At 45.1% G+C, this 23,566-nt stretch overlaps 1 protein-coding gene and 1 non-coding gene across 3 annotated transcripts in view; one reads left to right on the top strand and one right to left on the bottom strand.

Annotated features, from left to right (window-relative positions):
* Positions 1–19,413, top strand: part of gjc1 (gap junction protein gamma 1) — a 37,328-nt gene extending 17,915 nt beyond the window's left edge. Inside the window, exons 1-2 of one of the 2 annotated variants that reach the window (XM_076753438.1) lie at positions 9,452–9,589; positions 17,090–19,413. In XM_076753438.1, coding sequence (XP_076609553.1) covers positions 17,144–18,595 — 1,452 coding nt within the window. In that variant the 5' untranslated portion in view covers positions 9,452–9,589; positions 17,090–17,143 and the 3' untranslated portion in view covers positions 18,596–19,413. Of the gene's footprint in view, positions 1–9,451; positions 9,590–17,089 lie in introns of those variants that run through there. The other variant, XM_076753437.1, reaches the window with a different exon arrangement.
* On the bottom strand, positions 7,108–7,179 carry trnac-gca (transfer RNA cysteine (anticodon GCA)). Its single transcript has one exon. It is a non-coding gene; the product is annotated as a tRNA-Cys (tRNA).
* Positions 19,414–23,566: the final 4,153 nt, after the last annotated feature.

The following is a 23,566-nucleotide window of genomic DNA, read 5'->3' as shown; positions in this document are numbered from 1 at the left end:
CGCTTTGATGACCGCGTTACCCTCGGGATCGCCTCGTCCAAAAACAGCTCCTGACGGTGCGACCCTGTTTTTAGAGCCGGCTCCGAATCCCTGACCCGTGAGGGTGGTTTTTGTTTTCACATCATACACATGTTGAATTGCAGCATGCAGAGGCTGGAATGAGTGTGTTTGAAACGCACCATCAGCGCTATCCTCTGAGTCATCTCTCATCACCATTCTGCTCTTTGTATCTATCAGTCTTTCAGACAGCAGAATGGCCCCTACAGTGCAGACCCAGGCTGAAAGCTGCAGCTGCTGCACACACTGAGAGGAGGCGAGGGACAGCACTCCCCCTGCTCCTGCACACACACACACACACACACACACACACAGAGCTGCTCCTCCCTGTTTGTCTGATGTTTTGCTTTGCTTTAATAGCAAGACTGATGCCATTTAAATCTTTCGCTTCAATTCACTCAATGCAAATCCAGCTGCATAAGTGGGTTACCAAAGTCCTTTACTGACACACAGGCGAGAACAGTGAATGCAGCGTCTATACCGCGAGTGCAACTTCGTTTATTCTAACGTCACGTTTCTTTAACGGATGCATTAACCGAACGTGAAAGATCTGCAGCTACGTGAAGGCTGCTTAAATTAGCATTTTTCTTTTTCAGGCGGCTTAAAATTGCTTAAACTCCAAATTAGCATTTCAAAATGAGCGTGCACCCATTTTCGCTTCCAGAATATCAATTATGAGATTAACATTTTATATCCCACACAACCTTGATATCGGAGCATCGACGGGGTCGTGTGTTACTAATGATAAATTATCAGTTATCACTTAATATTTTGTCATGGTTTGCATGTATGCAGTGATTTCTTTTTTCTTCGAATCTTCTGCATTTCAGAGGAAAGTATTGTACTTTTTACATTTATCTCACAGCTGTTGTTGATATTTACTTGGCAAATTAGGGATTAACCATATATACAGTATAAACTAAATAATACACTACTTTTAAATGGATTATTCTGCCTTATGCGTACGTCTACGTTTTGACTGCTGTTAAAAATGATCTGCTTTAAGTTAAAATTGTAAGTGCAGAACTTTTATTTATAATCAAGTAGTTTATGTTATTGCCACATTTAGGTTAAAGTAAGTAAAGCGAAAGATCTGAGTACCTCTTTCACCACTAATGAGTGTAGCCATGTTAAATAGTTCTCCATACATGATGTATATATATATAAATGACCACTGCTAAGTGCATTTTGCTCTTTAATCATCAAGTTTGTGTCATTAAAGCCAAAAAATGTACGTAAACCTGCTTCCACGTCCCATGTGCACACACTGACACATAGGCAAAAGCATACATTTCACAGCACAAGCAGAGCAGATGATGAATATTTTGGGAACAGCCATGGTATTTATACATATTTAGGATGCTATTTAAAGAAACATTCCTCTCCGCCATCCATCTTCCCGGCTTTTCGGCTCCCGCGCCGTTAAAGACACGCCGCGGTAGATGAAGTCATCCCTAATCCCGTATGTGCTATATGGCCCCTCTGACGAAGACTCATCAAGGTGAATGTGCTGTATGATTTGTTGGATATTATTAGCATGGTAATAAGGTCTTAGAAGACACGGGACGAGAGGGAGCGGCACACGCTGTGCATCCAGGTGTGTGATATTTAGCAGCAGCGGTCGCCTCAGGAAAAGGTCTGTCAGACAAGTGAACACACACGCACTGTAATGAAAGACTGGCCACTTCCCTGGAGAATGTGAATAATATGAATAAGAATAACACACATGTACAGTAGTTCGGGAGCGCACGCATTACACACACACACACACACACACACACACACACACACACACACACACACACACACACGCACACACACACACACACACACACACACATTCCCTCTGCCCTCTAAACCTGTCACCAGAGGCAAAGGTGCTCTGCACATGCACCTACACATGTAGACACACACACGTTGAATATGCTCCACCCCGCCTGAAGACACAACAAGAAACATCTAATTCTGAGTCACTCTGAGCCTGACTCACACACACACACACGCACACACACACATGCACGCACACACAGCGGCTTTTCCCCCCAGAGCTCCTGCTCCACCGATGCCCTTTAACTTGGTTACTGGGACAGATTTTATGTCTAATTCATCCTATATTGCATACTCTCACTAAGTCAGTACATTCCACACACAAACAACTGCCTTCATTCACACACAGACCCTCATCCTCCTCCTCTTTCAACCCTCCCTCCCCCAGCGCCTTCCTCCCTCCTGCTCGTCCTCCTTCCTCCTCTAATGAGTCTCTGAGTGTGCAGGTGAGCCGCAGCCCGAGGAGGCGATAGCTGCGTGCTTCCACGTGTGTCTTGGCATCGCATGATCATGGACGATAACGTACACATCACATGCTCGCGGAGACGCCCGGGCACGCGTTCACCTCAGGTTAACTCGTCTCCTCCCTGCTAATTAGAGATGAGAATCTAAAGGCTGATGAGTCAAAGTATGAAATGAAGTGTGGCTCAGTCTTGCTGCTGCACATGTGATGCTGATAGTCCGACAAACATATGTAGTCATCTGTTCTGCTCCGCAGCTAATTATACGGGGTTTAAAAGAAAAGGTTAGGGAGATAAATGAAACGCACAAACTAATGCTCAGCAAGGAAACAACAATTATACAGAATCATCAATCATGTCTGTGCAAAAGCAAGAAGATTACACCAGCAAATTACCATCACTGCAGATGAGAGGGCAAACAGAGTTGAACTGAAGTCCTCTTGATCTGCAGTCAAATGCCACTGAGCTACACCTGCTTTTTTACACCCACCCCCACCTTTAACAGCACTGCTCCACAACAAATGCCTCCTGCAGCATGAATGAGTGCTGCAGAGGGAGGTTGGACATATGGGTTTAGCATATTAGCACCTTTTAAACTGTGCACACTTCCCGTCCTTCTGATAGCAAACTCAACTATGAGCATAAAAGTACCGGAAATCTGAAGGTGCCTGTAAGAATATACAAATAAATCACTCAAAACAATTCAAGATACACACAAATACAGCAGAAAAATGCAAGAAATAAAACTATAGTAGTCTATTTACATGTAGAGTGATTTTATTCCAACTCATTTTTGCGACTTTTGTTGGATATGTGTGCACCACATCAGCTCTTTCAGCTGGTTTTCTCAGCTTGTCTGTACATGATATGTAAATTATGTAAGGCTATGTAAAGGAAAACGTGCTCAGTGTGTCCACAGATTAAAGTTTCTCCACATATGGACTCACAGCTAAGATTATATATAATGTGGATTATCAACACAGGGGGTACTAATACTTCAAAAAGAGACTCCGTATGTGCAGCCGTATGTTCTTATCTTGCAGAGTCTTTCGCCAATTGAACTTAAAAGACACATTAGAAAAAGGAAGCAGAGGTCAAATCAATATATAGGACATGCAGCGTCTCTCTTCTGAGGTTTAAAGCTGAAGTTTGCTTGCACTGAAGCCTTTTTCACCGAGCTGCTACAACATGCTGCGAAGCACAGAGCTGTTTACATTAGCTGTAAACAGAAGGGGCACCCAGAGTCGAGCTGGGGGTCTGTTGATGTGCAGTCAGACACTCCACCAGGACCCCCTCACACATGGCGAACGCCGTCATTTTAGCTCTGTTGAAGGCTTAATTTCACCCACAGATCAGAAAAAGTCGAGGAGGAATCGCAGATTTATCGAGTTTGCGGAGTCGCTCATTAACCTCTGAATCAGCACCGGGTTTGATAATGAATATGTCCTTGTAGATACTGTAGCCTCTGTGCACCCTGTCTTAATTAGCTGGCTCTATGCTAATTACAGACCAAAATCAACAAGGGTTTGACATCCCCCTGCTGTTTGAACACTGGTGCGCATGACCTCACAGTGAACTTACATCACATCTCATTTGCCAATTAATCAGAGCTAATATTTGTCAAAAAAAAAAGGGCATTTTAAGCATTTTGAAACGAGTGAGCTTGGATTTATTGGATTTATTACCAAAGATGTGAGTCAACAGACAAAATCGTTTGTTGTTTTTCCTCCAGTGTGCATTAATAGATTCTCAGCAGGAGGATTCGGATAAACGACTTGGTTGGTTGGTTTGTTCATTAGTGTCAAGACTATTTATAATGTGCATTGTTTATGGTACGCTATTTTTAGACCCCATATCCATCCATCTGTCATATAGGATCAGCTCATGTACACACGTTTCTATTCATAGACTGTCCTCTCTGTAATGAAGGGGTCACTGCAAATCAAAACTAGCAGGAATCTGAGTTTTGACATTGAGATTGAGAAGTGCTGGCATGTAACGCAGACCATTACGCAACGTCTCGGCAACAGTTGTCAAACTGTGGACTTGTGAAGGTCTACAGGTTTCCGTCCCAGCCAGACGCTGCTCTGCAGGTAACGATGATGCACTCCTCCTCTGTGGATGAAGCGCTGATCAGCGGCTGCAGTTGCAGGCTGCTAAAGGAAGCGATCGCAAACATGCTGCTAAACCTGCGGCGCTGTGCGTTTATATACCCGTGGGATTAAACAGTAGATGCCTCTAATGATCTATAAAAGAGTTTCACATAGACTTAATATCACCGACTCGTTTATTATAACCGCAGACTGCCTACAAGTAAGAGCTTTTTAAACGAAGCATGAAATGATGTGGGTCAGCAGCGGCGTGGAGGAGTCTTAAAGGAGCATTACAACCTTTTTGACTTCACAGAGTTATTGTTATACTGTTAAACTGCCAGTTTACTGATGCACTTCTCCATCACTGCACGTCCTCTAATCACCGAGCCGTCGCCCCGCAGGCATGCAGAAGAACCAATTTACTGTGCTGTGGGTAATTAAAAACAATTAAAAAACATTATCAAATTATCATAATTAGAACAAGTGGTGCCAATGTTAGCATTTAAGGAGGATAATCACAACGATGGCTCAATTTTTCTTCAAAAAAAAGAAGTGCACGTACTGATGCTGAAGCCCTGCCCACTTTGAAACTACTTCATATCTAATTTTTTTGACTCTAAAAGCAACATGAGATGAACAAACATTATAAGCTCTTAACCTTTAAGCAAATACAAGTTGTTTCGCGTCAGTCGGTGAATGAACACGCTGTGCTTTCTCACCGACTCTGCTGTGTCTGCTCACGCTCTGGTTTATGGATGCGCTCACACTAAAACATCCATGCTGCCACTGTGTAAACACGGCAGACAGCAGAGGCAGCCAGAGTGGAACGGGAGACCTCCTGACCTGCTATCAAATACTCAGCCAATGAGTTATACCAGTGGAGGTAATGAGGCTAAATGATATCTAAACAGTCATTCCAGTGGAAGCTGCTCGCCCAAACCAAACACCAAACAGTCTGGAGCTCCCTGGCTGCCTTCTCTGAGCCTGGCAGAGGGTCCGTGTGATAAGTGTCTTTCTCTGGCTTCATAAACAGCTTTTTAAATGAGTATTGAATTTGAATACGGCGATACAAAGAGCTGTTTAAGGCTCAGCACTGGGGGCCGGCCCAATGACAAAAAGCTGATTTGTTGTGTTTTCACAGTTTGTCCTGAACTGTCTGTGAGACCGTGACTGTGTATGAAATATGCAGAACAGGGTCGAGAGGGTCAGTTGTGAGATGTGACCCCCATTAAACTGTATTTTTAGTCTCGTGATGTGAACCAGAGGTGGACATCACTTTGCTGATTCTGATAGTTTCACTTCATTCTTTCATTCAAAGTAAAGACTTCCATTCGTACATGTACCGAACGCCTCTGTTCGAAGGATGTTGTTGGGATGCGACTCAGAGGAGTTTAAAGAATCGTTGTAGTTTTAGTAGTTGGAGTTCTTTCAAAGTTTGCCACCAGGAAGCTGCCACTCAGACTGAACTTTCTCTTGGCAAACTTCGAAATTCCCGACTTCACTCATTGATAAGGACCCCTCGAACATACTAGATATTTCCCAGAACCTTTCCATGAAATCCCCGTTTCACAATGCCACTGCTGCCTCGGGCTTAACAGCAACCCGTCAGTTTAGGACCGGAAATAGAGAAATTGCTGTAATGACTTGAGTGGAACTGTATTGCGAGAAAAAAAAAAAAAAAAATGGCGCCTGACGAATCTGTCACTCAAGCCTCTTCTTAAAAGTGCTTTGATGTTTACTTGGACGATCCGCTGTCAAATGAGCCAAATTAGTTTGGTTTATCCAGACAGGCTGAAGGATTATGGGAGTTAAGCAACCCCAATCTCCTCAATCCATCTATGAGCGGTCTGTTTTATGACACGCTGATATGTGCTTATTTTCTGACGCTTCCTCGTATGCTCTCCGAGTATCACATTTCTCAGCCGGAAGATTTACAAGACCTCAGTGTTGATCGGGAGGTGTGAGATCAGGCAGTGAAACTGTTGCTCCTGTGCTGGTTTCCTGTATGTAATCTAACTAATGCATGCCTTTATGGGACCTGTGTCATGTAGTCCTGGTGTTTACTGACTAAATGCTGGTCTAATCTAATCATAAAATCTCTGAAATGTCTCTTAAGAGTTGCCGTAGACTGCTATGACAGCAGGAGGAGTGTGCAGTAGTTAGTCAGCTAATCATGAGCTTTAGCAGTGGAACTGGCTAATTAGCATTGATGCATTCAAGATCAATATCTGTGTCCCGAATCCATACAGCATACTAATTCCATACTGCTTAATCTATATATTTAACTGTTTTGTACTGGAACAGAGAGTTATATAACATGTGCGATGCCGGACGTCCATCAGACTTAAGTCTTCAGATTTTTTGTTTTGTTTTCCAGAATCTCTCTGGAGCTGCTTCGCCGCCTACAGTTTGACTGTTTTCCCAGCTGTGAGCTACATTTCATTTGTACATTATGCATCCAGTTTGAGTGCACTTCATTTTGCCTCTTTTCCCGTGTGAACACATGACACACAGTGAGTCTGGAGCTGCATCCGACAAGCTCCTGAAAACTGAACAATGTGTTGCTTCGACGAGTTCAAGCAAGTCAGAGTGTTTCTGTCCAAGTGGCCAAAATGTCGGGCATCATACATTAAAATTTACTGTATTTGGCACTGAAGGTCCTCCTCCAAAGGGGGCACCCAGAGTTGAACTGGGGACCTCTTGATCTGCAGTCAAATGCTCTACCACTGAGCTATACCCCCCCATCATAATCAGCAGTGACAGTAGCAGAGAGCTGTTTCTCTCTACGTCAGCAGAAAACGAGAGTAATACATCATCTCTGGCCCTGCGCTGGCTGAGTCTGCAAAGGCGACCTCGACTGTGGCATAAACAAACACACACACAGAAGAAAAATGACTTACATAGTGATTTAGTGCGGATTAATCACAGGTTGGAGTGGGAACACAGGGGGTGCCCACTGGAGACTTTTTACTCAGGCGCAGCCACGAAGGGAAAAGCCTTTATTCTGACGAACTGAAGAACTGCCATCAGTCCTCTTTCGTGCTTAAATCACAGCTGTTTGCTCACAAGGCCGACGACAACTTTTAGCACAGGTTAATGATTTGTTTTCTGTGATGGCTTTCGTCATCACATCTTGTGCTGTTGTCTGTAGAAGTGCCTCACGAAACCGCTCACGTCGAAATGAGACGAGGGCGTCGATTATTCAAGGTTCTCGCCGGGATGGCACGTCCACTCGTCGGCTTCGCGTTTACGAGAAAGAAAATCGCTACAGCTGCACGTGAAAGAGAAACACATTCAACAGAGGCTTTGAGCGACATGGTATGAATTCAAAGAGGATTTGTGCCCTCTGATTTCTCGGCACACGGTCTGTGAAATTCGGTGATAGCGATTGGGCCGCTCAGAAGACGCAGATAAGAAAAGAGGCTGCGATAGCGTGCAGTCCTAATTTGAGCAAACCACCGCTGGTGAGTGGATTTGGACAATATCAAACCAACATCTTTTATTGTTCGTAGCGTTGCATGATTATGACTCCATGTGAGGGCATTAGGGAGGAGGCAGAGTGATGGAGTGAGAAGGGCATGCAGAGGCTGAAAGCGACGGGGAGGATTATAACCCAGCGTCCGTATATCTGCGAGCAGCATGTGTGGTTGACATGAAACGTTTAGCACTGGCCAGGGCCGGCTTTATTTGAACACTTCCCAACTGTTATCTGAGAGAGTTCACAGCGTCCTCTCATGACTTCACCAGCAACTTTCTTGATGAGCGAGCGCTGTTGGATTTTTTTTTTTAGCTGGCAGCTCTTTGCCCTTCTCGTAGAAACCCACTGGCATCATAACATGCAGCATGTTGGCCATCAATTATTTGTTATGCTTTGACACATTGGACTCGGCGTGAAGCTCACTGCCAGCAGTTTGATCAATACTGAGGCAAAATAATAACGTTTTACATAACAGAAAAACATCATTTATCCTGATAAAAATACCTTTGATTTAGTTTATAGTTTGTGACTAAATGTGTACTGAGCAGGATTTTATGTCTGAATAAGAGTCAGACAGAGGCTACATGCTAACATCAGTATGCTAACATGCTCACGATCAGCAAACTCTTTCTAAACTAGTGCAAACACGGTATCTTTGTTTTTTAAGCTTGCTTTTCTGATTGGTGGACACGTACAGCAAAACTGATGTATCTCCAAAAAGCTCCAACGTGATTTCCCAGAAAGCCATTTGCTTCATCTTGTGAGGGCTTGCAAAGGGGAAACACGCTTGAAAGCTTTACCTTTGTGCAGGTAGAACAATGGAGGCTGAAATTTGTCTCAGTGCTGCTTCTTTCCGCTAAAATCCTCTTCTGCAAACACATCCGAGCTCACTTACGTCAACTCGGCGTGCTTCATCTTTCTTTCCCTTTTTGCCCAAAGTCAGAAAGACTTCAAAAAGAAATGTTTAGCAAAGCTTCAGGTTGTTTATTTGGGATCTCCTGCTCTCAAAAGGCTCCACGTAGCACCTTTAAATCGGTCAGCTGAGTTGCACTTCGGCAGTGTTATGAAAGCACAAAGCCCAGATTTTAAATACCTCTCCTGAAAGCCCCGTCCTGCCGTCCTCCTCTCCGGTGCCCAGAGGTCTCACGGAGTCAATGAGTCGAGTATCTTTCACCAAAACCTTGTACTTCCCCTCCCACCCTATCACTGTCTGTCAGACTTCCCCTCCCCGCTGCCCTCCGAGGGGTATTAAAACCCCACCACCTCCTCCTCACCCTCATCATCACCGCACATACAAACACACCCATCCCCACCCCCAACCATGACCCAGTTTGGAGGGGATAAGGGGGTAAGTGAGGACCATTGTGAGTACCACAGGGAGAGAGGCAAGATGCTCTGCCTCCCTCATTCCTCTCCCTTTCAGGAAGAGCTCACACTTGGTTAAGCACACACACTGAGGCTCTTCAGAGGGAGCGGCCGCCGAGACGCGCGTTTTTGTTTTGAGTTTTTTGTTGTCGGGATGCCGTCGCGGATTTGAGGTCACGGCTGTTTGATGTCAGCCCAAGTTAAGGGGTATGTAAAGGAGGGTAAGTGAGACGAGGAGACAGAGATGATGGGCCTCAGGTTGAGAGACAAAGGACGCAGTACCTGGCATCTGGGAGAGGAGGAGTAGAGTGAGTATGCTGCTTCATCACTTTACTTTGCTGTCTGTCTGTATGTGCTTGTTTTTTGCATTTACGCGTTTGAAAGTGACTTTAAGTGACGAGAAAGGACGTTATCTTCTATTTGTAACTGATCAGGGCTCTCAGGAAGCCAAAGGACAGATATTTACAAGGTCTGGCAGCTGTGCAGAGTCTTCCTGAGCTTGTTCATACTCTTTTGGAGAATTAATGTCGCTCACACTAAAACGATAATTTACATGATTCTTTCCCAGCGTGAAGCTGAAAAAAGGGCACAGATGCACACAGAGAGGCTGCTCCCGCCTCAGAGATTCATCCTGTAACATATGGAACTGGTTTACCGTTGCGTTTCTTCCCTTCGGACACTGTTAATGAGGGAATTTTTAGTTTCCCACGAAGGCAGAGGGAGAAAAGCGCCTTCAGAGCCCACCTCCCCCCTGCGAAAGGAGGAAGAATAGCTCATTCATCCATCCCAGCAAAGACTTCCGCGTCTGGAGGTCCTCTCTCACAGGCCGAAGTTCACGTTTGACCACGAAACTAAACGTCCTATTCTCGCCCCTCAGTTGTGAGGTTTTCTGATTTGAACGCCTTTATGTCTTCCACTGGACGTTTTATGAGTCAGAGGCCCAAATTGGGCTGCACTGTCTACTCAACCCTTTGGAATTTATAGTTTATTTGTGTTTCATGGCCGCATGCATTGATCACTCTGCAAGTAAGCTTTATGTCTGCGTGTGTGTCTGTGTAAATACATGATACATCACACAATCTGGCAGAGATTAGTCTATGAAATGGATGTGATGAGCAGCTCCGATAACCTTCTGTGTGGGTAAACTCAACTCGGTGCAAACTCACTCTTGGCATGCGTGTTTTTTAATCACTTCAAGGACTCTTTTGAACAAAGTTGCAGACAACCAGAAAGTGTTGATAAGAAATCCATTTTTAGCTCCGCTGGATTTTTTTTTTTTTTTTTTGGTGATTTGAATATCTCTGACTGCCTAACAAAGGAGCTTATCCAGCGCCTTCAGAGTGGGAGAAGGGGAACCACAATATGAGAAACCCCCTGTGCTTTTTAAGCTTGCAGATGCCGGCGGTCGGCCCTCCACACGGCGCTCTTATCTCTGCTCGTATCGTGAATTCACCGGCAGAGGCTGGTGACCTTTTTGTTGCATCAAAACAGCCACTATTTAACCCACATGTGACGATCCAGGGGGTTATCATGGACAGATGTCTGACCAGTGACTGCATGGGCAGATTACTTTGATCTGTGCAGTGTGGTTGGGACAAGGTGGAGGCTCAGAGGAGCATGAGGAAAGCCTGAGGATGAGGAGGGTTTCTGATGACTGTCTCCACTGTTAAACGAGCTCTCGTGGGCTCGGGGTTGCCCTGATATCAGAATCTATTAATTAACTGATGTATTTTTTATGGCTATGCTCCAAAAGAAGCTCACAAACGATTGACTGTAGACCCCATCGTGCCAGATTTTCCATCTCAGGCCGAGTAATTATTCCACACATTGCCCATTTTTCACAATAAAGGTGATTAAGCTTTTCAAAGCCAGCATGTTAAATCTTCGTACACACTGCGGCGCTTTGTTGTCGGCGGCTCCGAACTCTCCCGCCACCAGTTTGGGACCGGCTTTGGTCTGGATCTTCACCAATTAAATTTTTCCTTTGAGGATTTCAGTTAATATGAAAATGTAAAACTGTGGCTTCCTCACACAGGGAGCGTAATTAACCTTCCTCCCTTTTTCTCGCCACCTCCACTTTTTGATTTTGCCTCACTTTTGGCCGAAATAATTCAACCCTGCAGCAGATGCGTTCACTATTGTCTAAACTCTGATTTTCTCTGTGAATGAAGAACCTTTGAGTTAACAGGTGGCAAGTTTATCCAAATTAGACATTTATATTTTTCCTGAATTAAATCTGACGTCTTTCCTCTGCTCCAGAAGAACGTGCATCTCTCAATTTTGCTCATTTGACAAAAATTACAGCTAATATTCATCCATTGAAAGTGTGCTCAATGTGCTTTTCAAATCACTCGCTCTAGACTCGTGTGCGACGCTCATGTCACTGTTTGAGATGCTATGAGAGATAACTTAGCTGCACTGAAGCGGAAACGTAAACAAACTTGTTGTAAAATGTGGCCGTTTGGCACAGCTGCATACGAGACTGGTTGTGACACATCATAGCATGGAAATTCATCAACCAGACGCTTTTTAAAAAATCACTCTGCAGCACATGTTGCTCAAAAACAAACACCGGCACATCAGCCGCACAGAGTTTAAAAAATCTATTTAAAATTCATGAATCGACTGGAAATTTAATTAAAACGTGCAGAATAAGAGATGAGAGTCAGTTTAATATAATCGCGCTCACTTAGGACAGAGCTGCTGTAGTTGCCTGATTGTTATTTCTGAATGCTGAAGGGCTTAATATACCATTCAGCGGTCATGTAAGTGGATGCTTTGTGCCACCGCGATGGTGGAGACGATCATTTTCAAGACCGCCAAGTCATTGAAAGTTGCAGACGAGCCCCGTAAAGCAGCAGCGAAGATGCAGTCGTGATCACATAAAAGCCAAGCTGAGGAGTGTTGGGAAGGCAGCACGTCAGCAGGATCACTTTTTTTTTTTTTTTTACTGCATCTGCCTTAAGAGCTTTTACAATCGCTTTAAAAATAAGTCAAAGAGATCTAATTGATAATTAGTGTGATGATGGAGCAGACTGGGGAAGCGTTCACACTCTGCAGGCGAAGAAGTACATCTGTGCTGTGAGCTGAATGATGGGTGCCGCATCTGTACAGATGTTTGCCCATGAATGAGTGCTGCATGAGGGTGAAAGAGACAAAATAATGCTGAAAAATAACCAGGAAACACTCTCTGTGACCACACAGTACTTTCACTGATATTATGTGCAATAAAGGATCTCCAGAGCAGTTTGATGTGTCTGTAAATTTACATATCAGTGGAACTTTAGTCAAGTGGAGCATCCATTTAATTAAACGTAATCCAGAGGCTCATAAATTTATTACCCTTATATAAACTCATTAGAGCTTTTTTTCTGCCATTTACATTATGTTCATTATCCAAACTGCCTTCCGCCCGTGTTTATTTCTATGAGTAATGCTTTGTGTTGTTGTGTGTGGATCTGCATACATCAAAGCCAAGCGGGAACGTCTAATATGTAGACAACCAGTTTCGAGGCAGGAAGAGTACACAGATCATTACAGTTTATTAACAGTTTATTAACAGTTCAGCAAACAGTTCGACTCGGAGCGACTCAGAAAAAGCTTTGCCCCCTCTGGCCATCGGGGTGGTGTCCTCTGACCTCTGTCCTTGTCACATTGCCCTCTGTTAAGCCTTTGCATTGACCTGCATGTTTACACTTATGCATAACTGGCCTTGACATATGTACGTTTCACTTTTCCATACGCTGAAAAATTGCCCAGCCGACCTTCACAGTGAGCAAACGTACGCAAATTTAAGAGTTTAAGTCACATGTTTGGTAATATTGTACATTTGAATATTTATATTTATTCTAATTCTTATTCTTTTTCTGGGTTTGACACCCTGCCTTTCATTTGCATTAGCATATGATACATAAAATCTTTCAAGTTTGATTCTTCCTCTTCCTGAAAACCAATTAAGTAAATGTTGCTTTAGACAGATGTGTTTAAATACGCCACCATGCCGTACAGGAACCCTGACCTGGCACACCTGTTATGTACCTTCACCTGCTGCTGCACAGAACTCCCCTCGATGATGCATGCGGTTACAGCACATCTCCCTGTTACACAATTACAACCCTCGTCCACCTGCAGTAGTCCCCAGCACGGGTCGGGGTTTGTCCCGTGGTGGGCTCATTCCCCTGGTGTCCCTCCCAAGCCTGAGGCCCTCCAGCTGGAGCGCTGTGTCCACATGATGAGTCACTACAGTGAATAAGGAGCGCCTCAGCTAACCCCAGTGCAGTGTTCCTCATAGTCATGGTGCATTTGTGTGCAGGGACATTGTGGCTCTGCTCTGCATGCTTTTTGAGGCTGTTGCACGTGTGTGCGCGTCTGCCTGTTTCTGAGTCTGTCTGTGTGTGCTATATCTGGATGTGAGTGGATCCCGAGGGATGAAAGCCAGTGACCGAGGGGATCCCTCCATTGACGCTAACTGTAATTGTAAGCGTCCGTTTGAATCGGCGTGTGGTGTCGTGATGTGGAGAGTTCAGCCCTGAGGAACTGATCTTGTTGACCTTTGACCTTGTGCTGTTCTGGCAGGGCTGTGAGCTATGTCAAGGGCTCAGATGTATCAGAGAGACTGAAAGTTTGACGACCCGTGATGACACGGTCGTGACCTTTTGAGCTGATGGTTATTGAGCCATTGATCCTGAAAGTTACTCCCTTTCAGAGCTCATTAGCTGTGCCCTATTATATAAAATCACTGTGGCGTTACACTGAAGGGAGTCTTGTTTCCTTTTCTGACTTAAGAACCAAAGTCTGTTGTGCTTTTTGACGTTTTCACGTGTGACACGATTTCCACCAATTTGCTGTTCATCGTTTATATCAGAGCAACCGGACAGAAAGCCTGCCTGCTGTGTCTGTGCAGTGCTATTCGGGAGGCTGACTCACCCCAGTAACTTAATGCACAGAGTCAGCTTCTTACCCCTAACTGCCCCACTAGCTCCTGCAGACATAAATTGGATGAGAAAGCAAAATGCCAGGTTATATGTGGCTGAGGTAGCAGAGGAGTATTAAACTCAGGCAGCGGTGCGCCTGGGCTGGAGCGTCTCTCCTGGTCAGGTGGGAGCGTGACAGTTCCTGGTGCACAAACCAACAAGGAGCTCTACAAAGTCAATGCAAAGCTTCAGCAAAGGACGCGCTCAGGTTCCTCTTTGCCTTGTTAAGTGTTAGGACTGTTTTCAGCTGCACAGGTGTAGTAGAATCCCTGTTAAATCACCTCAAAATATGATTTCAAAAGTAGTTTTACTTGAGCAACATGATGAAATTAAAAACACCTCTGACCCCCAGTGGGTCAGTCATCGCTGACTCCTGCTGCACAGCAAAACATTGCACAAATCCACAAGCTTCTGCCTGCTAATGGAGATCCCAAAGTATGTGAATTTTGAGGAAATGTGTATAAAATCAAGCACAAGTCATCTAAAATATTTGCATTTGAGGAAGTGGTGCAGAAACCCAAAGCATGACAGTCTGGGTTTCAACATTTCACTGAGTGTAAGCATCAAGCAAGAGCTGGAACATATAGACAGAACACACAGAGAGAGAACTGTGTGATAAGGAGTGGAAGAAATGGAGAAAAGAAAGAAAGAAAAACTGGATTTTTCCCCGAAATGGAATACAGTCAGAGTAGAGAAAAGATTCACAAACTAATCAATCAATCAATCAATCAATATTCCTTTATTTGTCCCGCGAGGGGAAATTTCAGAATACAGCAGCATCAGTAAAGATTAGTAAAGATTAATATAAGAAGTGCAATGCAGATTAGAAACAAAACAGTATATACAAGAGAGTGAGGATTTAAATACAAATAAAAAGAAAGAAATTGTAAAAAAAATTGTAAGAAATTGCAGATCGTATTTACAGATTGTTATGTACATGTATTATTGCACAGCTTATTGTCCAGACTATTGCACTGATTACTTGGGGTTGTTTTTATTGTACAATCTGACAGCTGCAGGGAGGAATGACCTGCGATACCGCTCTTCCTGACATCTAATAACAGTCAATATATTTAACAGCAGACAATATACAGACATATACTGTGTATGCAAACACACTTGAATCTGCTACCACATTAAACAACACAAAATACTCAATAAGTACATAAATCACATACATTTCCCCTTAAATATAACAGAAAAGCGAAATACAGTAGACAGAAAAAGTTGAAAGAACGGAAAATAAAGGAAGCTAGTAGTGATCCGTTTGTTGCTTCCAAAACTTTACACAGCGAAAAAGCTTCAGCATCATATTAAATCAAAGCAGTTTAACCTTTTGTTTGTCTGCGAGTGAGTCTGATATTCTAATCTAAAGGACAGCGGCGGCACAGTAAGAGTTACGTAAAGTAATTCAATGATGTAATGCGGGAAAAGTCAGACAGAGCTCGACCACGGAAGGACACCGCTATGACTCTGCGTGCTTGTGGCAACCTCTCGCTCCGCTCCGGCCATTTGCTGCTTACTCATACATGTCGGTCACAGACGCTCTCAGTTCGCGCTCTCACATGGACTTCAGTGCTCAGTCTGACGCCAGGATTGAATGCAGTGCAGGCCTCTTACTGTATGTCGCTAATATGCGTCCAGGAGTGTCTGTGTACATACAGAGGATTCCTGACATCTTCCTCCTGTATCCCCAGCATGTCCTTATATGGTCAGAATGATATGAGACATGCTTCATCACAAGCCTTCTTCAAAACATTCCCGCCCTCTCTGCTCCCTGCTGGAGACACAAAGCAGAGGGCCGGGAGCCCCTGCTCGTCTCCTCCAGCGAGATTTTCCCCATCGCTGCAGCTCCAGCTCACTCCGCCATAAGCTCTCAACCTGCTTGGTAAGGATATCGTCCCTGGAAGCCCTTTAAACCCCAAACTAAGCTAGTATTCATGGTTGGATTTTCCTCCCAGTCTAGCTGACAATAAGCCATGCGCTATTGCGGCTTCATCAGGGGTTCTGTGGAGGTGTCATACTCATCCCCCAAAGCCGCCCTGAGGGACAGCAGTGTTTGGGTTCAGCTCCACTGCCTGAGCTAATGTGGGTCTGCTGTCTGACTCCCCGCTCCAACGGTTTGTGCCCGGCCACCTGCTGATTCTGCTGGTTTGGATGGACTGCCTGGAGCCCAGACCTAACCTACATAAGGCAACATGCCCCTCTTCCTAAACTCAAATGCACACACACACGCATGCACACAAGCACCGTGCAACACAATGCCATTTACCTCTCAACCAGAACAAACCAGTCAAGTTAATACAATCCTGAAAACTGCACCTCACACAGAAGAAGGCTCACTAAGAGGATTTATTTCTTCAAAAAGAGATAGGCTGTTAAATAAAGTGTGTGTATTTGATGATAGCAAATTCCCTATTTGGATTATTTCGCCTCCTTCTCAGTGCTGCTTGATGGTATTTTTTAATACCGATATCCTCTTTCCGCTCTGTTTGGTCGTTCTAATTCCCCAAAAAGCCCGAACTTGACAGCAACCTCGCTGTGGCACTGAGCTACGAATTCGGTGTGTGTGTGTGTGTTTGTGCTGCAAGAAGCAACAGATCAAATTAAGGGTATATTGACTGTAGGAGCTCACAGAGGAACACTTATTTTAATTAAAGCAATTATTATGTCACCCCTTTTCACATCCTGCCGCTGAACTTGCAGAACTGTTTCCACGGGGTAGAAAGTCTTACTAGAAAAATCTGCACAAATCTTGCTTTGATCACATTTGGGATTTGCATTTATTGTGAACTTCCTCTTTCTCCCTCTTGTCTTCTCCTTTCCTTTCTCCAGAGTCTGTGAGCAGGTGAGAGAGGGACACTGTCTGCCCCACTGTCCAGCGACACAATGAGCTGGAGCTTCCTCACGCGGCTGCTGGAGGAGATCCACAACCACTCCACCTTCGTGGGGAAGCTGTGGCTCACCGTGCTCATCGTCTTCCGCATCGTTCTCACCGCCGTTGGGGGAGAGTCCATCTACTACGACGAACAGAGCAAGTTTGTCTGCAACTCGGGACAGCCGGGCTGCGAGAATGTCTGCTACGACGCCTTCGCCCCTCTATCTCACGTCCGCTTCTGGGTCTTCCAAATTATCTTGGTGGCGATGCCTTCTCTCATGTACATGGGCTACGCAGTCAACAAGATCGCGCGATTAGATGAAGCCAAAGGAGGAGGTGCTTCTGCTCCTGTTAGAACAGGAGGAGGGGGCTACACACACAGGAAGCCCAGGAAAATCTGCTTCGGGGCACGGCAGCACCGGGGCATCGAGGAGACCGAGGAAGACCAGGAGGATGATCCCATGATCTATGAGGTGCCGGAGATCGAGCCTCCGAAAAGGCCAAGGGATCCGCTGCAACCCACACCCAGACCCAAAGTCCGGCATGATGGGCGCAAGCGTATCCAAGATGAGGGTCTGATGCGGGTCTACGTACTGCAGCTGGTGACCCGCACAGTTCTAGAAGCAGGCTTCCTTGCGGGCCAGTATTTGCTGTATGGGTTCCGTGTAACTCCCGTGTTCGTGTGCTCGGGGAAACCTTGTCCCCACAGCGTTGACTGCTTTGTGTCCCGGCCTACGGAGAAGACAATCTTCCTGCGCATCATGTATGGCGTCACCGTCCTTTGTCTCCTGCTCAATGTTTGGGAGATGCTCCATTTGGGGATTGGTTCAATCTGTGACATTCTTCGCCGTCGGCGCTGCCCTCCTCAGGAGGATGAGTACCAGTTGGGCTTGCTGGGCACCAACGGGGGTGTGGAGGGTTCAGTAGCAGGGACAGGGCCTGAGGCAGGTTCTGAGGGAGGAGTGGGTGGAGACGGCGCTGCCGATTACGTGGGTTACCCCTTCTCGTGGAACACCCCGTCAGCTCCTCCTGGCTACAACATTGTGGTGAAGCCAGAGCAGATGCCCTACACGGACCTCAGCAACGCTAAGATGGCCTGCAAGCAGAACCGGGCGAACATTGCCCAAGAGGAGCAGCAGCAGTTCGGCAGCAACGAGGACAACTTTCCCACCGGAGGGGAGGCCCGCGTGGCTTTGAACAAAGACATGATCCAGCAGGCTCACGAGCAGCTGGAGGCGGCCATCCAGGCCTACAGTCAGCAGCACCGGGCAGAGGGGCAGCTCGGGGACAACCAGGACGACAAGCCCCAAAGCAACATCATCCAGGCCCAACCGCAGCCACAGCCTCAGAAAGAGCGCAAGCATAGATTCAAGCACGGGAAGGGAGGCAGCAGTGGAGGAGGCAGCAGCAGCAACAGCAGCAGCAGCAAGTCAGGAGAAGGCAAGCCCTCTGTATGGATTTAACCCCAGAAACAGTGACATGCATTGAAACCATGTACATATGAGAGACTGGATGACGAGCTGCTGCAATCTTCCTCGGATATTAAAACACCGCTGTGCCTTAAAGAATCCTGCAAGCTGGAGAAGATGTGTGTTTGTGTGCGAAGGTGTGTGAAAGAACGTGATGTTGCAGCTGACAATTTGTTTTGTCTGGGCTCTCACTGTCTAACTTGAAACATCACACCAACACAAACAAACTGTAATAGGCTTCAGTCTGTCGTTTACATGTCTCGTTCTCCTCGAGTCCTGAAGCAGATTATTGACCTCTGATGTCTTCCCGTTCATCCTTTCGTAGGGATTTGAACTTTGGAAAATTACTGAATGATAATGAGTTCTGTCGCAAATCAGATTGATCCCAGATTTGGCTTAGCTCATTTTCTGGCCTCTCCTCTGCAAAGACGCTGTCTCCATTAACACATTGGCATCCTAATTCTCGGGACATCAAAATACAGTGACATTAAAGTGAAGTATCATCATAATACAAAGGCAAAGGGATGCCAATTACTATGCCCTGGCAAGCTAAAGCTACGACTTTATGAAGGAACATCGTAACAATGTAAATGCAATAAAACGAATCATAATTCAGTGGCAGCACCTACAGCAGTGACTTCATAATGCCGTGACAGCATCACCTTCCTGAAGGCTGCGTCCTGTCAGTCATGCTCTGTCTGCTTCTCCGGTCTCGATCACAGTGTCATGTCGCTGTGACTTTGCGTTCGACTGTGTGTTTGTGTGTGTTTCCTGTGTTTCTTTATAAGCCTACCGCACCAGCTGCTGCTCAGAAAAGAAAGAAAAAAAAACATTACAGTACAGCAGGTGGGTTTTTACCAACATCTGAAATTACCTGAGAGAAAATGTTCTTTTTTTTAACAAGGTGCATAAACAATCCAGTTTTTATACCTTACTCCTCAACCTCTCAGATTCTGGCTCTTCATGGCTATTGAGCGAGGCCGCTCAGCACTCCACTGCTGTTCCACCTGCCTTGTAGTTGACTGCCCCCTGGTGGTATCTTCTACAGGGAGTAGATAACAGTTGCCAATGCTACCTGCATCCAGCAACACCTTAACGAGCTCCTTTTCTATTGACAAGCCTTGTGTCAGTCGTCTTCCCAGCGCTACACCTTCAGAGTTAGATGCACAAGGCCGCAATATCACCACGTCGTAATGGAAGAGGTTTAAAGCCATTACTATAATATAGTGAGACCAAACACTGTTTGTGTGATGCAAGTGTCAGTGCCAAGATTTATACTAGGCTGCCATGAAGCCTGGTTGTTTGTAGCTTTGGAATACTGTGGCCATGCTACTCCAGTTGTGGAAAAATGCCTACATGAGACCAACCCTTTTGTAAAAATCGCCTGTTTTTTGTATCACGGTGTGCGTATTGCTTTTTGGGATTTAAAACAGCCAACTCTGAACATGGAGTTTTTACGTTCAAGCCAGTGTTTTATATGAAAACACTCTTTTTTTCAAGAAAGTTTTTTGTAAAATAAAGAAAAAGAAAGCAAGCCTAATTAGTTGTATGGGTATTTCTGGTTATTGTGTTTTAAATTGCCTTCCAATTGTAAAAAATGTGAAATATGACATAGTATATTTTTATATGTCGGCTACGGTGACTTAATGACGTGAAGAAAAAAAAAAAAAAAGCCAGACTTTTTCTTGTATGTTACAGTATCAGTATTTAATGTATGTAGCAACCCTCTGGGCTGTGTTTTAATAAACTGTGTTCCTCCTTTTCCAGCATTGTTCTGAGATCTGCTGAACAGCTGTGTGTGGAGACAAACTGTCTGACGGAATCGATCGGGGAAGGGACGTAAAGTGCCAAATTATTCGAACCATTCCGAGCTTTGCCCCACAGTAGCTTTCCAGACGTGCATTTACTCATTTTATGACAGTGCGAAGGGAGGGGGAGCAAATCTGAAAAACTGGCACATCGTGTTCTTGATTTAATGACAGAGTCTTTCCCAGAAAATAGTCAACTTGCCGAGCAGACCGCCACCCGTGTTGAAGTCGTGAGGCTGAGCACTGTGGCAGAAACGCAGTGTACAAAACAACAGGGTGCTCGTAGGAAGAGCTCTTTCCCCGCCGGCCTGCTCAGCCAGCAGACAGTCATAAATCTGCAGAAGTGCTCCAGTCAGTCGCTCCTCAGAGCTGTGACTGACACTGGCTCCACTGGCGCCGCTCTGGTGCCAATAAGCCACAGGTGATTTGAAGTTTCCCAGTCAGCGTCAGTCTCTCCTCCTGGAGGCCAATCAGCCCTCATTAAAGTCTTCCTCAGTGAGCAAAGTTTCTCGACTAACATGCTTTTTTTTCCCTTCATGAGAAGGAAACAAGCTGAAGTGTGAGAGCAGTGAGAGCCAGCTGGGGCCACTAGAGGGCGACTTCCTGTCAAAGGAGGGAGCACTTCAGAGAGGCAGGAAGGGGCATTTTGAGGACATGCCATGGGGGTACTCAAAGACCCCATCTGCTCAGAGTCTGCATGACTGGCAGCTTGGCCTTACATCTCCAAAACTATTCTAGGTTGTGTGGCTCAGTCTGTTTTTAGGGGAAAGTAAGGAATTCGGGCAGCTATCCAGGTCAAAAGAATTACCCCGTGGCACAGTTCTGTCTTTGTGTGGCCCCCTTTGTCCATTGAGAGGCTGAGAAAGAAAGAGAGTTAGGTGAAAGAAAGTGTGCTCACGGAACAGAAGCTACTTTTTTAGGGTTTATTCTCCTCTGCATGTTGTCGCTGTGCTGTGAATTTCCAAAATGTCACGAGGGCTTTTTTTAAAAGAAGCACTAAAAGCAAACCAAGGCTAAAGTGCTCCGTCTGATCCGGTTCTGATAGTCTGACAGTCTTACATAAATGTATCAGTGCGTGTTTTGAGCTTTTTGACAATGCATTTACGGGATAAATGTAGGTTTTTCTCAGTTTCGTAGGTCTTTGTTGGTTTCCTTCAGGGATGTTGATTCTTTGTGTAAGTACACTGAGAGGCATGTCAGAGCTGATTCTGATTGATTCTTTAAGGATTTTCAATTAAAACCTAACAAACGCAGCACTGACACCTTTCAGGAATTCAACTTTTTTTTCTTTTGCCAGGTAGCAAAACACAAAAAAAAAAAAAACATGACATAAAATCACCTGAAGTTGAGACATGTTTGACTTGACAGCAACAATATGCAGTCGTGCACACTCACACCTCAGAGCGGAGACGCTTTGGAGGTGAAAGACGTCGAACCTGCAGCTGAAGGAATTATATGTGACAGAGGAAGTGTTTCTTCAAACCCGCAGGTGTGATCGCAGCAGGTTTGGTGTAATCGCTGTTCATTATGTTAACGTGTTGGAACAATGCTCAATTACTCCTTTGTGATTTATCTCTCTACTGTCAGCGCAGACCAGTTCAATCGGATGATGTTTTTTTGTGGGTCTGTTCATCAGGGATACCACAAAAGTCCACCCTCAGCATCTGTCTGTCTCTGTGAAACGATGTCAGTGTTCAGAAGAAAGGCCGTCGTGAGGCCGTGTTGTTTCCCTACATGTTCCTTATAGTCACCCGTGTGGGATGTGACAATAAAACCAGTGGTATTACCAGTACAAACTCTGATTCATACATGCATTTGTGTGTTTGTGTGTTTTTCTATGCCTTTTGTAAAATGTACATTTCTTTGAGTGCCATTCTGGTATCCCCTGGCAAAGCTTTTTTTCATATTCTTTGATGAAGACATTTGATTTGCATGTGAAAAGACCTATTTTCCTACAAAAATAAATCAGAAATGCATATTGAATAGAGTCTCCGCATCTTTTGTTCGGGCAGAAAAAAAACAGTAAATTAAAGGCTCCCCGCTTCTGAAGCGTTGAGGATTGCCCTGCTCTTGTTGTCAGTATGAGATCTGGCTCTGATTTTGATTGGTGGAGAGCAGGGGGGGGGTCTCTGCGGTCCTATCAGGAGAATTACAGTCACACGGGCTGATGTCGTGTCACTGGCAGGAACAACACAGGAGACCGCAGTGATGTCGCTTCAGCTCATGTCAGTCGCGTCATCTTGTTTGTCACTTTGGCAGCTCGTTCGGTGAGAGCTGAACTTCAGCTCGTGACGAGAGAACATCTGAGTCTGTGAGGCTTTAAATTACATTAATGCATTATGAGCTCAGTGTTTGTCCTTGATAATACAATCACGTCTTCAATCAATCCAGACTCAACCGGCAGAAACCGTTCAGCGCCTCTTTGACACTGAAAATACGAGCATAAGGGTTGAATAAGCGTCCTCATTGTCTCCCCCCCCCCAAGTTTTCCACTTCGTGTCTGTCATTAGCGAGTTCACAGCCAAACTGCCTGGAGAATAAACATCAAAAATGGAAATGGAAAGTATGTTTTTTGTGATTCTCTGACATAAAAAAAAAAAAAAACTTTCCCTGCAGATTTGCCAGAGGGAGCAGAGTAATGCAGCTGGATGTACAACGAGGTCACTGCTGATATGAGAGGAATCCCAGGAGCTATGTCTGGGATGGCAACTTGTGGCAGCGGGCTGTTTTCTCCAAAAAGAAACAAACATTTCATCCCATTAATGGCCTAATTGGACGGGTGTACTCACCCCACACAGATGACATTTTACAGACAGTGTACACACGCTATTATGAATTTGGGGACGGGTAAACAGGAAGCTGCTCCAGTGCTTTCCAAAGCTTGCCTGGTTAGGTTTTTTTTTTTTAGTTTGTTGAAGCATCATCCAGATGTTTGCATGTCTGGTCCTGCCAGTAACTGTGGGATGCCCTCCAGCAGGACACGCAGGAGAAGCATGGAACATGGAAGGAATGTACAGGCTACGTATATCACATCTTTACTGAACATGAGGCCAAATAAGAAGAGTAAGAAATATTACTTCGGAGTCATGCGTTTGCAAATAAACTACACTGCCATGTGGCATAAATCAGGCTGAAAACAGCTGTGTGAGGTGTAACA

This window comes from Chaetodon auriga, chromosome 16 (genome assembly GCF_051107435.1).
Source record: "Chaetodon auriga isolate fChaAug3 chromosome 16, fChaAug3.hap1, whole genome shotgun sequence".
NCBI classification, from domain to species: Eukaryota; Metazoa; Chordata; class Actinopteri; order Chaetodontiformes; family Chaetodontidae; genus Chaetodon; species Chaetodon auriga.
This window is presented reverse-complemented; position numbering and strand designations above follow the sequence as displayed.